Source organism: Artibeus jamaicensis, unplaced genomic scaffold, assembly GCF_021234435.1.
Source record: "Artibeus jamaicensis isolate MK-2021 breed Jamaican fruit bat unplaced genomic scaffold, CSHL_Jam_final contig_311, whole genome shotgun sequence".
Taxonomy (NCBI): domain Eukaryota; kingdom Metazoa; phylum Chordata; class Mammalia; order Chiroptera; family Phyllostomidae; genus Artibeus; species Artibeus jamaicensis.
In genome coordinates this window covers 1,129,063-1,142,998 of record NW_026521717.1, presented here as the reverse complement: position 1 = coordinate 1,142,998, position 13,936 = coordinate 1,129,063, and the positions used below count along the sequence as shown (strand labels likewise).

General features: G+C 38.2%; 1 protein-coding gene across 1 annotated transcript in view; it reads left to right on the top strand.

Annotated features, from left to right (window-relative positions):
* Positions 1–3,141: 3,141 nt before the first annotated feature.
* Positions 3,142–13,936, top strand: part of CFTR (CF transmembrane conductance regulator) — a 225,855-nt gene continuing 215,060 nt past the window's right edge. Inside the window, exon 1 of the mRNA XM_053662935.1 lies at positions 3,142–3,270. Coding sequence (XP_053518910.1) covers positions 3,218–3,270 — 53 coding nt within the window. The 5' untranslated portion in view covers positions 3,142–3,217. The remainder of the gene's footprint in view (positions 3,271–13,936) is intronic.

Here is a 13,936-nt window from a genome sequence, read left to right as displayed (position 1 = left end):
AGAAAGTACCAGTCCCATGAAGGTGCTATAAAAATTAAAAAGGAAAAGCATACCTTTTTAAGTATTTGGCATGGCACCAAGTATATATGGTAAGTACCAAAAATGTAAGCATTATAATATTATAACAAAATTTTATGAACTATATTTGAGCAGGTTGAAGAGAAGAACTTCACTGTTTCTTACTACCACCTTCTATTCTCATCTGGTCATTGATTTTTTTTCTGTTCTTGATTGACATCTCAAAGCTACATTCAAGATTTCAGTCATGAACTTCAGCCATATTTGAACATCTTCCTAGTACATAAATCTACAATTCCCAAATGAGGTAGCACCTAGATGCAAATCTTTAATATCATGTCTCAATCAGTTCATTTGTTTATGTCTACTTATAATGTTAACAATCAGAATTATCTTGAAGTCTCACTAATGCTAAGAACAAACTTGGGATGTAATTTTTCATTGTAAAAAATGGGTCTTCCTAGGTACATATGTATACACACACTTAAAATAGAATATTATAATTAAATGTTATTTATTAAAAATAACTCCAGTAGCTATTTGGCTTGTATAATAGGTTTCTGCTTTCTTGTCTCATGCTAGAATAGGTCTAGCAGTAATGATTTTATGAAACTATGTGTGAGGAGAAAGGCTGAGTTTGTGTGTAAATGATAGTATATATAAATACACAAGGGATGATTTGATTAGAAGCAATACGACATATTGATAGAGTGATAGTTTAGAATTAGACCTGATATGAATCTTAGCTCTATCACCCCAGGCATTTAGTTAACTTTTCTTGTCTGTTTCCTCAACTGAAAACTGGGGAGAGTAACACCTATTTACATAGTTGTTGTAAGGCCTATATAACATTATGCTTAGCATATAGCATGAGTTCAAGAGATAGTGACTAATTCATTCTTTCCAGAGGAAGGAGATGATAGGCAAATATTGGGAGTCTCTTTGAACCATTATCATTTGTTCAGTTTCTATGATCTCTTTTTGGAACTAATTCTTAATCTCTTTATTGTCACTTTGTGTTAACAAAGAGGAACTGATTACTAATTTATTTCAAAATGAATTATATTTGATGGGTCACTCTAGCAGTTACAAAGCAAACAATGGAGTGGGGTGGTGAAGTTCAATCACATACTTGGGAAAAGTCAATAATGAAGACAGGGCCCTAATTTGTATGTCATACTGGAGAGAAGAAAACATGGGTGCAGGCTTTACAGGAAGGATCATGAGTTAGAAATATGCAAGTTCCTTCCTGGTTTCTGGCTTTATGCAATTTGGTTTATCTCTTTGATCTTATTTTCTCTACTATTAAAATTTAGGATAATAAAATTTAAAGGTTTATAAAACCCACTTTAAGATAGGAAAAGGTGATATTAAAAGGCAAAGGAGAGCTATAAAAACTCACCGAATACATTCAATTTAAATAAATGTGCTTATCTTTCTATTATTATGAAATGGATGTTTTATTTATACTGTATTTGGGTAACCACAGTCAACAATAAGGTATTTCACAGGCAAATATTCCTGCCTTAGAAGTAGAGGCAATAAAGTAATCAGACCAAACTCTCTACTTTCATTTGAATTTTTCAGTTTAAACTCACCTGTGTTCTTCTCCTGGTGGGTGAGGCTCAGTTGGTTGGAATGTCTCCCCATAAACTGAGATCATAGGTTGGATTCCATTGAGGGCACATACCTACCTGTGTTGCGTTGGGTCTCAGTCCAGGCACCTGTGAGGGAATCAGTGTTTCTCTCTCACATAATGTTTCTCTCCCTCTCTCTTTTCCTTTTTTCCCCTCTCTCTAAAATCAATAACCATGTCCTTGGGTGAGGATTCAAAACAGTGATAATAATAATAATAATAATAATAATAATAATAATAAACAACTAAATAAGCTCTTGCTTTTACACGATAGGATTCAGGAATTAAAGGCCCGGCTCTTTAAAAACCATCAGCCAGGCCCACAATCTGAATACCAAAGACTGGGGGAAGCTGAGGCGCCCATACCTGGGGAAGAAAGCTTAGCTGCCTTGGGAAGATTGAAGATGGCGTTTCCCCCAGTCAGGTCAGAGTTCACGGCTACTTTTGCTTCAAAGACTGTTTGCATTCCTTTCAGCATGTGAGTCAAGATGTTTTGCTGACCGAGACTAGGAAATCTATATGAGGGCGGGTTAGTTTGCAGACTGTCCACATGTCATCGTATTCTCTAACACACACAACAGCTTTTCTTAAAAACTCAAGCAGGACTGAAAAACTTAGGACAGACAATGAACAAATCCTGGGAGAGTAATGGGCAAAGGGACAACTCCTTTTACCTCCCGGGATGAATCCTCCCTTCCGCTCTACCCCGAAGCAGTCAGTCACCTAAGGGGTCTAAGCCACACTTGGAACTTACTTGAGCCTGAAACTAATAAAGCTTCGTTCTTCCCCCACACTCAATTGATGAGCTAAGAGAAACACAGCAGGCATTGCCGCGGGACGTTCCGGCTTTCTAAGGCTGCATTTTGATATAGGCGAGACATATTTTTGTTCTCCTTTCACAATGCACCTTGCAAAAGTGACAGAAACTCGGCTAGGACCTCGGAAAAAGGGAGGAGGAGGAAGGCACCGGGAACTTGGTGGCTGCGTGAGGAGGTTCCGTGCAACCTGGTGAGTAGGAGGGTCCGGGAGACCCGGACGCGGAGGGGGGTTGGTTTGAGGACCGGCTCTGCTTTCGCCCGTGGCTCCTCTGTCCACCACAGCCGGTGGCTGGACTTGGAGAGCAGCCAGTACTGTCCTCACCTGCGGGCTGGGCGGGGGCTGCACGGCGCGGACTAGGTCCTGGAAGGAGCGCGGGTTGGGAGGAAGGCAGGGAGGCAGAATGCGGAGAGGGGAGGCGCGGGCGGAGAGGGAGGGAAGGAGGCGAGAAGGAAGGAAAGGTCGGGGTGCGGACCGGGGTGGGGAGGGGGTGGAGAAAACCGCTAGAGCAAAAGTGGGGCCGGACCAGGCGGTGCCCAGCTTTTAACCTGGGCAGTGGAGGCGGGGAAAGGAGCAAGAGGAAAGGGGAGGTGCGTGGGGTAGGGTAGTGGGGAAAGTTGGAAGCAAATGACATCACTGCAGGTCAAAGAAAAAGGGGTGAGCGGCTGGCCGCAAGAAGACTAGGGCGTTTGGTATTAAGAGCTCGAGCCCTGCTGCCAGGCAGGGACCTCGGCGTCCCCAGAGACCATGCAGCGGTCGCCTCTGGAAAAGGCCAGCGTCGTCTCCAAACTTTTTTTCAGGTGAGAGGGTGTCCAGTCGAGCTTTGGAAGGACACGTGCCCACGAAAAAGGAGGGCCAGTGTATGGGCTGGTTTTGGGGAAAGAGGAATCGTTTTTTAACAGATGTGCTATATCATTCGTTGTTACTGAAGAGAACCTGGATTTTGTGGAATAAAAGCGAAAATATTAAGAAGAGATAAAAGAATGAACTGTTTTGATAGAAAGCCTTAGCTTAACTTTGAAGCCTTAACTAACAACTGAAAAATCATGCTCTCAAGACCCAAATGTGCTGGTGTGCAACTGTTTTCTTAGGTTTTTCTAAGAAATTGATGAATTATAAACTTGTTAATGAAATACTTAAGTTTAGTTCTTTGTTTTCTCCCCTTCATGCCTTAGAAATTTAGATGACTTCTTGGTCCACATACTACTACTGCCATGCCTGCATGTAATAGGTGCTCAGAAAACATTTGTTGACTGAATTTTTGACCTTTTTTTAGGGGATAGGAGTGAAGTGGGTACTTATATACTTAAATTAAGTTTTTATAATTAAGTCTAATAAGTATTTGCTGCAATTCCATTGTTCTTCCTTTAAAGAATGAAAGCAAAACCCTTGAAATACCTTTTCATTTATTTATTTTAAATTTTTTTTAAAATTTTGTTTATTTATCTTTAGAGGGAAAGGGAAGGAGAGAGGGAGAGAAATATCAGTGTATGGTTGCCTCTCGTGCATTCCCTGCAGGGAATTGGCCTGCAACCCAGGCATGTGCTCTGACTGGGAATTGAACTGCGATCCTTTGGTTCACAGGTCCACACTCAATCCACTGAGCTACACCAGCCAGGGCCATTGATTTATTTTTTAAAAGCTATAAATTCCACAAGCTATAAATTTTTAAAGGGGTAAGTGATAGAATTAGCATGAAAATGGGGAGCCTGGGATTAGATACTGAAGTTATATCCAACTGACATTTTAAAAATTGTACTTAATTCTACTTTGCATGTGACGATCCATAAAAGCATGCATATTTCATCTAACAAGGTTTTCTTTAAAATAGAGTTTAAATTCTATGTGTAGCATTTCATATTTGAAGAGTTCTTTGGATACTGTATCTTCTTTTTCTGTTATACTTGCATAAATAAATAAGTACAGCCTGATTCATAATTATCCAATGAATCAACATACTTAGGTACATATTCCCATATGTACCTGTTTAATTCTCTGCATGTGCAGTAAGCCTGGAACTCAGTGCTAGGGAAAGATCATGGGCAATTGAAGAAGAGCTGTGAATGGGAGAGGACTTTACTCTTTTAAATTATCTTTTTGTGTTGATGTTATTCAGCACCTTTTGTTACACCATCTATAAAATTTGGATTATCTGTTGATTTATTTTTCTTCTACTTCCAAAATCAGAGTGCCCATTGGCATACACTGTAGACTTTTTGGTAGAGCACTTTGAGGAATGCCAATGCCAGACAGTCTAAAACTAAAGTTTTCAGGAGAATGAACACCTCATGGCTACTTGTAAGTACCAAGGGGCTTCAAATTAGCTTATTGTTGATTTAAATGAGATTATTGTTTTATCAAAAAATTCCCCCTCCAGATCATCTTATAGATTTTAGTATGGTTTAAAAGTGCCCTCAGGTTGATTTGTGTAAAAAAAATATTATAATGGCTGCTCACTGTGTTAAGAGCATACTCATTCCTGTTTCCAAACTATTTCATAATAAATTGTTCTAAGCATAGGTATATTTTTTAAAGTTAAGTTCCTACTATTTACAGAAATTGATGGTTTCCTGAAGTATCTGTGATTATAAACTTCTTTCTGTGTTATAATTCTGAAAGGGTAAATACTTATTTTATGCATTGGATTAGACTGTGTGGCTTAGCGGTCAAGAGTGTTAGGATTTGGATTCAGATTGTTTGGATTCAAATCCTAAATCTGTACTTAGTAGTTGTGTGACCTGAAGGAAGTCACTTAACATCTCTGTGTTTGTGTGACTTGACCTTTACAACTTGGAAACTAGTAAGACCTATTCCACTGGAGTTAATCTGTTGAGACAGTGTATATAAAGTGTTTAGCCCATAAATGTTAGTTGATACTATATCATCATCAATGACCATACTTTTACATTTTTTATAATACTATGTACCTTGTTTATATAATATACCAATTCACCTTCGTCGAATATACTATCACTCTGTATACATAATGAATGGTCTCAGATGAGAATTTAAATTAGGTAAAGTCTCTTTGGAAATGGCCTTACCAGATACACACACACACACACAAAAATGTCATATGCTTATATCATTTGTTGTTAAATGACTTAGAATTTAACTTTCTAAACATGGTACCTTTGGTATCTGTTTCATAAAAGAGTAAAGCCTATTATGGTCTGGGTTACAGGTTATATTGAATATCTCATTGTTTAGGTTTGGTTATTGGAAAAGCTGATAAAGTTTGGGAAAGATTTAAGTATTTAATTTTGCATAGGTTTCATATCAAATACAAATTCGAGGGACATTGGAAGTAACATAATGCTTATATAGTATACATGTATTTATACATAATGTAAAAGAGAACTTCACACAAAAATTCAAACACTTTATGAATATCATGGAAAACAAGTACATTAACTTAAAGGTTTTTAAAAATAGGAAGATGTTTTTAAACTAGACATGATATATTTGGATAGAATTTATTATTCATATACCAATGGAATTAATTTATAAATGTTTACCAATAGAGCAATTTTGACCAATATTCTAAATCTACCTTTTCTAATAACTTTGAAGGTAATTATTCAGCTTTTTCTCTGTCTTTTCTCTCATGCCCCACACTTCCCATATTCTGTTTAGTCGTGAGATTGTATATCAAACCATGTGTCAGATGACTCAACTTTAATATAAATATAGTCATGGTATCCACACCAGAAGTTTAGATGTATACTTGAGGAATTGTTAGAGCCCCTGAGAGTCCAAGTGTACAATGCCACAGATTTCTTTCAAGACTTGATAAACTTGGGACTGCAATAAACTCCACAAATAAATCTCAAGTAAGAGCAAAGAGCAAATAATATCAAGATTTAAGATGGAAATCAAGCAAAGAAATGCATTTTGTGAGTCTCAGGTTAATAATAAGATAATTTAAGATAAGTTTGTAATTATTACACACAAAGTAGTAAGAGATTTTGAAACAAATATGCTAGAACTTATACACCAGAATGGGTGTGATGTGTCAAAACAGCTACCTATGGAAACCAAACTCTTATTATAAACATTCTGCCTTTGATCAAAGTGTTTTTAAATTCTTGTTATAGAATTACCTTTAAAAACAGCATGTAAATTTATTCTCATAAGTTCATAGCAGTTCATTACTTTTTAGCCATTATTTTATAGTAGCTTGCTTTATTTATTTATTTTAAAAGTTATTTATTTTTTGAGAGAGAGGAAGGGAAGGTGAAAGAGTGGGAGAGAAACATTGATGTGAGAGAAATACCAATGGGTTGCCTCTCCTTGGTGCCCTGACTAGGGACCAAATCCACAACTCAGGCATGTGCCCTCACCAGGAAAGAACCCACAACCTTTCAGTTTACAGGATGATGCTCCAACCAACTGAGCCACACTGGTCAGAGCAATAGTAGCTTGCTTTAAATTAAAAGTCATATTACCAAAGACTAGTTATTTGGACTTGTTTTGGAAATGACTTTTGACCCTATCTCAAAATTACATGCAAATGTACACTGAAAGTATAGACAATTTTCATCATACTTTGTTAACAGTCAAGTGCAATTTAAATTTAGATTATCATTCAAAAATGTATTACAAATTTTATTTTATTTTTATTTTTTAAAGAAAGACATTTTAAAGATTTTATTAATTTATTTTTAGAGAGGGGAAGGGAGGGAAATATTGGTATGTGGTTGCCTCTCATATGTCCCCTACTGGGGACCTGGTCTACAACCAAGGCATGTGCCCTAGACTTGGAATAAAACCAACAACCCTTTTGTTTGCAGGCTGGCACTCAATCCACTAAGCCACACCAGCCAAGGCTAAATTTTATTTTTCAATTACAATTGACATTCAATATTATTTTTATTGCAGACTACAAAGACATCTCCTAATGAAGGGAAATGTAAGTGCTTTGAGCAGCAGAAGCATAATTATAAATATATAATGAAATAGTGATAAAGATGACAATTTTGAAGAGGACCACATAAATTTCATTATATAAATTATGACATGTTGTAAAAACAATGTTCAAATGATGTTGTATTTACATGTTATTTACATGTTTGCAAAACACAAAAAATCTGAAATTATGGCTGTCATAAATATTTTGCAGTTTGTTGGAGGCATTCATAGAAAAATTGGCAAGGGAGACCGGTTGGCCAATCAAATAACAGCTCTAGTCCTGCCCCAGTCAACGCACTGGTTTGTCTCTCAGGCAAGGCTTAGACTATCCAAATCAAGAGAAGCAAGTGCATCAGACAAAAGCCAACATGAGGCACACAGTTCATTGTGAGCTGTCAAGGGTAACTGAAAACCATGAGTCCATTTAGTCTGTCAAGGAGAAAATGCCATGAGGATACCCCAGGGTTTTTATGTACTCTCTTGGCTTTGTCTTCTATAGTAACTGGAGGAGACCACTTTTGGGACGGGAGTTCATCTGTCTTGAACAGTGTTGCCTGAATAATGACAACTGTTGCCTTCCTGTATCAGTCCCTTAATGTTTGTCTACATATCTATCTGCCTTTTGCTGATCATGATTTCTTATGAACAGTTCAGATTTTTCAATTTCAGATGTGTGTCAATTTTGTTTGGTTTAACTCTCAAGAGTTCTAAAAGTACTTCCTTTGCATGATATGACTAATGTAATATTGTAATTGTATACCTTAAAATATAAAATATATGTATATATAATTAAGTTTTTAAAAAATGTTAGTTTAAAAAAATTTCCCCTTGGTTTTGAAGTATATTCTAGTGGTTCATTTATTATTTGACTCTCTAAGAGTATTTCTATATACTTATAACAAATAGCATACAGTATATAGCTTTAAAATTCATTCTTTTCTAAAAAGAGAAGTGCAATCTATTTTACTTAATTGCTTCATCAATATTTTATGCTTGGTGTGACAATCAAAATATCTCTCAGTGGCCCCGGCTAGGAATCTCAGTTGGTTACAGCAGTGGTTGCAACCGGGATGATTTCAGTGTATTACATTCAAACTCACCTCCTGCTGTGCGTCTGGTTCCTGATAGGCCCAGACTGGTACCTGGTCAGGTCCCTGGCCTGGGGGTTGGGGACCCCTGGTTAGAACATTGTCCTGATACACCAAGGTTGGGCTTTAATGCCCAGTCAGGACACATAGAAGAATCCATCAATGAGTGCATAAGTAAGTGGAACAACAAGAACAACAACAAAATTAATGTTTCTCCCACTCTCAAATCAATCAAAAAATTAAAAAATATATCTTTCAGAGCCAACTTGATACACTAGGAAAACCATGGTTTTTCAGTTTCCCATTTATGTTTTAAAGGAGAAAGTAGGACTTAGTGTGGAAATACTCAATGCATCAGTGTTGAAACTTGTTTAAAAGGCCCTTAAATGACCCCATTCTAGAATGTATTATTATTGTTAGTGTCATTTCACCGGCACCTGTAATTTCAGTGTGGTAGAGCTACAGTATAAGTACAGGATTGCAAAACCACCACGGAAGGGTGTTAACCATTTAGCATGAAGCTATATGTTGTTTGTCAGAATTTAAAAACACCTTTGACTCAGCAGCTATTTTGGTAATTTTGATTCTACTGATTCCAGATGCATTGGTGTTGGTCACTTTCCTGGCACAAATACCTGCAATGCAATGAGGTCAAAAGGGGGAAACAGATTATGACAGAGGTCTGGTTGTTGGGACCCTGCCAGAAGATTGAATTTATAAATCTGTTAAATGTGTTACCACAGAACAAAACATTACTTTTTCAGATGCTTCTTCTAAGCTCCAAAGAATTTACCCTATGGTTGTTTGACAGTGAAATTAGCATTACAAAGTGGCTTTACTATGCAGCTTTGTGTCAGCAAAAAGCTTAGGCTTCTTTTAGCAAGAAACCTGCAAAAATTCAATTAGCTTACTTGATGTAGAGAGTAAATATAGTGTTGTTTTGCACACAGTAAAATATTTTATTGTACTTATTTTTTAAATTTTTGTTGTTGACACTATTACAGATGTCCTCTATTACCCCCATAGCCTCCTCCCCCCATAGTCCCCCTTCCGCCAACCCCCCACACCTTACCATATTGTGGTCTGAGACCATGGGCTATACATACATGTGCTTTGGACAATCTATTCCAGTCTCCCACCACCCCCCTTCTCTCTGAAATCTATCACTGTGTTCCGTGTATTCCATGTGTTCACACCTCTGGTTTTATTTTGCTTGTCAGTTTACTTTGTTCATTAGATTCCACATATGAGTGAGATCATATGGTATTTGTCTTTCTCTGACTGGCTTATTTCCAGAGTGACTATATTCTTATGGAGCTCTGAAAGATCTATTTTCACAGCTGTATCCAGGTTGCAAGGCTTGTCAAGTTAGCAATTCTCTGTGCAGCTCCATTAGATTATTACTGTCTTTCAACATCAATGACTTTCAAATTGTAAAGCCGTGGATATCAGGGCCTTCTATGACTTGTTCAGTAAAGCATTCAGACCATTTCAAAACTCCTGTATAGAATGGTATATAGACATTTCTTTGTAATGATGATGATTGCATGGTAACAACCCCAGAGGCTTATGGATATTGTAGATTGGTGACTTTCAATAGTCTTGTAACACTTCCTTCTGATAAAAAGGGGTCAAAGCAAGAGGATCCTGGACAGATTTTATTCTATCAATATTTTCTTGGGTTCCTTTATGGCCAGGCCTTAGCTTTAGTGGGGAAACCTACCTGCTAATTCCTTGCTCATGGGATAAAGACATGGTTTGAAGATTTGTGCTACGTCCTTGTTAGGATTTTCAACCCCGGAACAGGGCTTTACTCTGATGTGATGAGGGAATTCTCCCATAGATTGCTTCAGGGAGCCGAGTGAGAGCAGTACTTCCTTTTAGGTCATCATTCGGGGCAGCTTGGAGGATGCCCTAATTCAGTGGTTCCCAACCTTTTTGGCACCATGGACTGGTTTTGTGGAAGACAATTTTTTCATGAACAGTGGGGTGGCGAGGCATGGATGGGGAGGCAGAGCCACTCACCTCTCGCTTTGTGGCTGGTTCTTTACAGGCCACGGACCATGACCTGTCTGTGGCCCAGGGTTTGGGGATCCCTGTCCTAATTTATTTATTCACCACCTTCTGTACTCCATGCAAGGCATTAAGAAAATTGAAATGCACAAGAAAAAACTGGTGCTGCCTTCATGAAACAAATTCTCTGAAACCCATAGAATCAAAGGCTTACAGAAACACTCCATAGGGCATGTAATCCAGTCTAAGGCTGGTTAAGCAAGGCTTGCTGGAGGAGTGACTCTTGAGTTGATATGGAAAGATTAGCCAGACAAAGGGTAGGGCTGGATTAGAAAAAATTTAAATACTGGAGCAGCTGACTATACGTAGGACTAGCAGTCAGAATGATCATGGCACCATTAGAGATTTCAGAGAAGTTCCCTGGGACTGAAACATCAGGTGTGTGACTGACTGAGATTCAGGGAAATGGGTCTGAAGCTCTAGCAATGGCCACATCAAAAGGGGCTTTGTGAGCTTTATTGGGCTTTATCATATTGGAAGTGAAATGGCGTGTTTTTCAAGCCTGGGAGTGACATGCCAAATGCAGAACTGTTGCAGTTTTGTAGAAGAAATGCTGAACTGAAAGAGTGGCAGCTGGGATAGAGAGAGAGAGAGAGAGAGAGAGAGAGAGAGAGAGATGAATTTGGAAGTCATTTAGGAGGTAAAATCAACAGGTTTTGTACTTAATTAAATATGAAAGGCACAGGAGAGAGACGAATCTCGGATAGTGTCCAAATTTGCTGGCTTAGGTAACCTAGTGGATGGTGATGAAGCTTGCTGAGTGAAGAGATTCAATTCAAGAAGGTTTGGGGTGGGGGTGGAGCCTATGCAAACCCTCTGCTTCTCTTTAAAATAAAAAAGGAAGTAATACCTATGGCTCACAGGTAGGTAATATGGTTATTCGAAGATATATTTAAGTGATTTAGAGCTTAGTTTTAGGTGAGAGATACTATGATGTCTGAGGTGACATTTGGAATACTTCCCTCACATCCTTTGGTAAGTCCAGGGTGGGTGACATCTGGGGAAGAATTTAAAGTGCTCAGTAGTTTTGACTTTATCACCTGAGCGTGTTCTGGAAGAAGCAGCTGTATTCTACAGACAGCACTGGTTAAATTCTGCTTAGAATCCTCTTACTACCCTCCCCTCTGAACCCACGAACTGATGTGTAAAGTGCCCCCACCCCACCATAACTTCACTCTTTTAAACTGATTTCTGTGATCACAGATATTCAGGAAGTAGATGTGAAAATCTGCTGGGGCTTCAGGTTTTATCTGCAGTGACTGAGTAAATAAGAGTACACCTATTACCGTGAAATATTTTTCATGTTTTAAAAAAGATTCTTATTACACTTGAAAAGATTGTATATCATTGTTTCATGTTAAAACTTTGAGTCTTAAAAGATGCAGAGCTTTCTTACTTAGCACTGCCTACAAAGATGCACCTACCTTCTACCCAACTTCACACTCACCCCCACGTGCCTGAGTCAGGGCACATGCTTCGGTTGTAGGTTGAGTCCCCTTCTGGGAGGACTGCCAATCTATGTTTCTCTCTCACATTGATGTTTCTCTCCCTCTCATTTTCCCTCCGTTTCTCCCCTCCCCTCTAAAAAGAAATAAATAAAATCTTTAAAAAAAAAGATTGAACCCAACATTTCATCTGGTACCAGTAATACCATAGGTGAAAAGCTTAGTAGGCAGAATCTTAGAGGTGCTGGCATCTGTGTTTAGAGGAAATTCCAGGGCTAGACCTTGGAGCACACAGTGTAGGTTATAGAAGCAACAAGATAATGGAGCTCTGGCTGGCTGGGATTCACTATTCTTGATCTAGAGGCACCAACTGGAGAAACTATATAGGAAGCTCCTTTTATTTAAGCTCACACTGTATTTATTTTAAAAACCTCTATAAACTCTGGAAAATGAAGCAATGCAATAAAGCTTTACTTTTTTAACGAAAATCCTTGCTGTACTTTTTAGATCAGGGGTTGAAAACTTTTAAAATAATGAGTTAGAAGGTAAATATTTTCAGCATTAAAGGCCACATGGTCTCTGCCATTGTGGGAAAGCAGCCGTAGACAATATGCAAACAAAAGGGAACGGCTTTGTTCCAATAGTACTTTATTTGTGGGCACTGCAATATGAATTTCAAGTAATTTTCACGTGTCACAAAATATCCTTTTTGTATTGCATTGTAATACACTTCAAAATATACAGTTTTAAAATTACTTAGTTTAGAATAAAGATCTAGAAAAACCTCTTGAGGCTCACAACTTTATTGTATTCAGTAACTAATTTTTAAAAAACATTTTATTTATTTATTTTTAGGGATGGGGAAGGGAACAAGAAAGAGAGGGAGGGAAACATTGATATGAGAGAGAAACATCTATTGGTTGCCTCTCATACATTTCCCAACTGGAAACTGAACCTGCAACCCAGGCACAGGCCCTGATGGGAATACAGCTGATGACCTTTCACTTTGTGGGATAACACCCAACCCAATGAGCCACACTGGTCAGGGCCTGAGTAGTTTTTAAAGGAAGTGAAACACTGATACATTCAAAATAAATTTTTCAGAAGAAGAAGAAAATACTGTAGTACCTTAATAGCTATTAGATAATTCATCAAAATAGTTTTTGACTTAAAGGAATCTATTGATCATTTATTCTTTACTTCTTTTTTCCATAAGCATCTTTTGATGAATCCATCCTTCAAGGAACAGGCTTTATTTTATCCTCTTTTTTTTTTTGTATCCAGTGCCGGGTACACAGTAGATCCTTAAAATATATGTGATCTGTCTGGAAAAAGTCCAGCCATTGTTCATATAATGAGAATGGTTTGTGTGACATCGATGTAACCTGGCAGCCAAGGCCAGTGGACTTGAACGCTCATGTGTGAACAATCATGACTTCACTGTACTAGTCAGTGGGGGTGGTGGATGCCATTGAGTGAGCATGTGTACTGTGTGGCCATTGCTTTCAAAATGTAAAGACAGTAAAGCAACAAATCTGCATCAAATTTTGCATTAAGCTTGAACATTCCTCTGGGAAACTATTCAAATAATTCAGAAGGCTGAAGCTGCCCATCAATAGGTGATTGGCAGCTACATTATGACAACATGCTTCCTCATGCATCATGTCTTGTGCAGAGTTTTTTGTGGAAAAAACTCTGGGGCATGGGGGTTAATGCTGTTTTTGGTCAAAAACTGCTGAACATTCAGTGCTGTGTGGGCAGGTGAGCTTGTAAATCACCCATCAGGAAAGGGGCAAACATGTTGAAAGAGTCTTCAAAACATGCACTGAAGCCGAATGCAGTCTCTCACAACAGCACCAGTTGGTGCACTGATACAGATGGGTTCCTAGAATACTCACCTAGCAGGGGGAGCCTGTACTACAAGGGGCCTATCCCCCAGAAGGTGATTC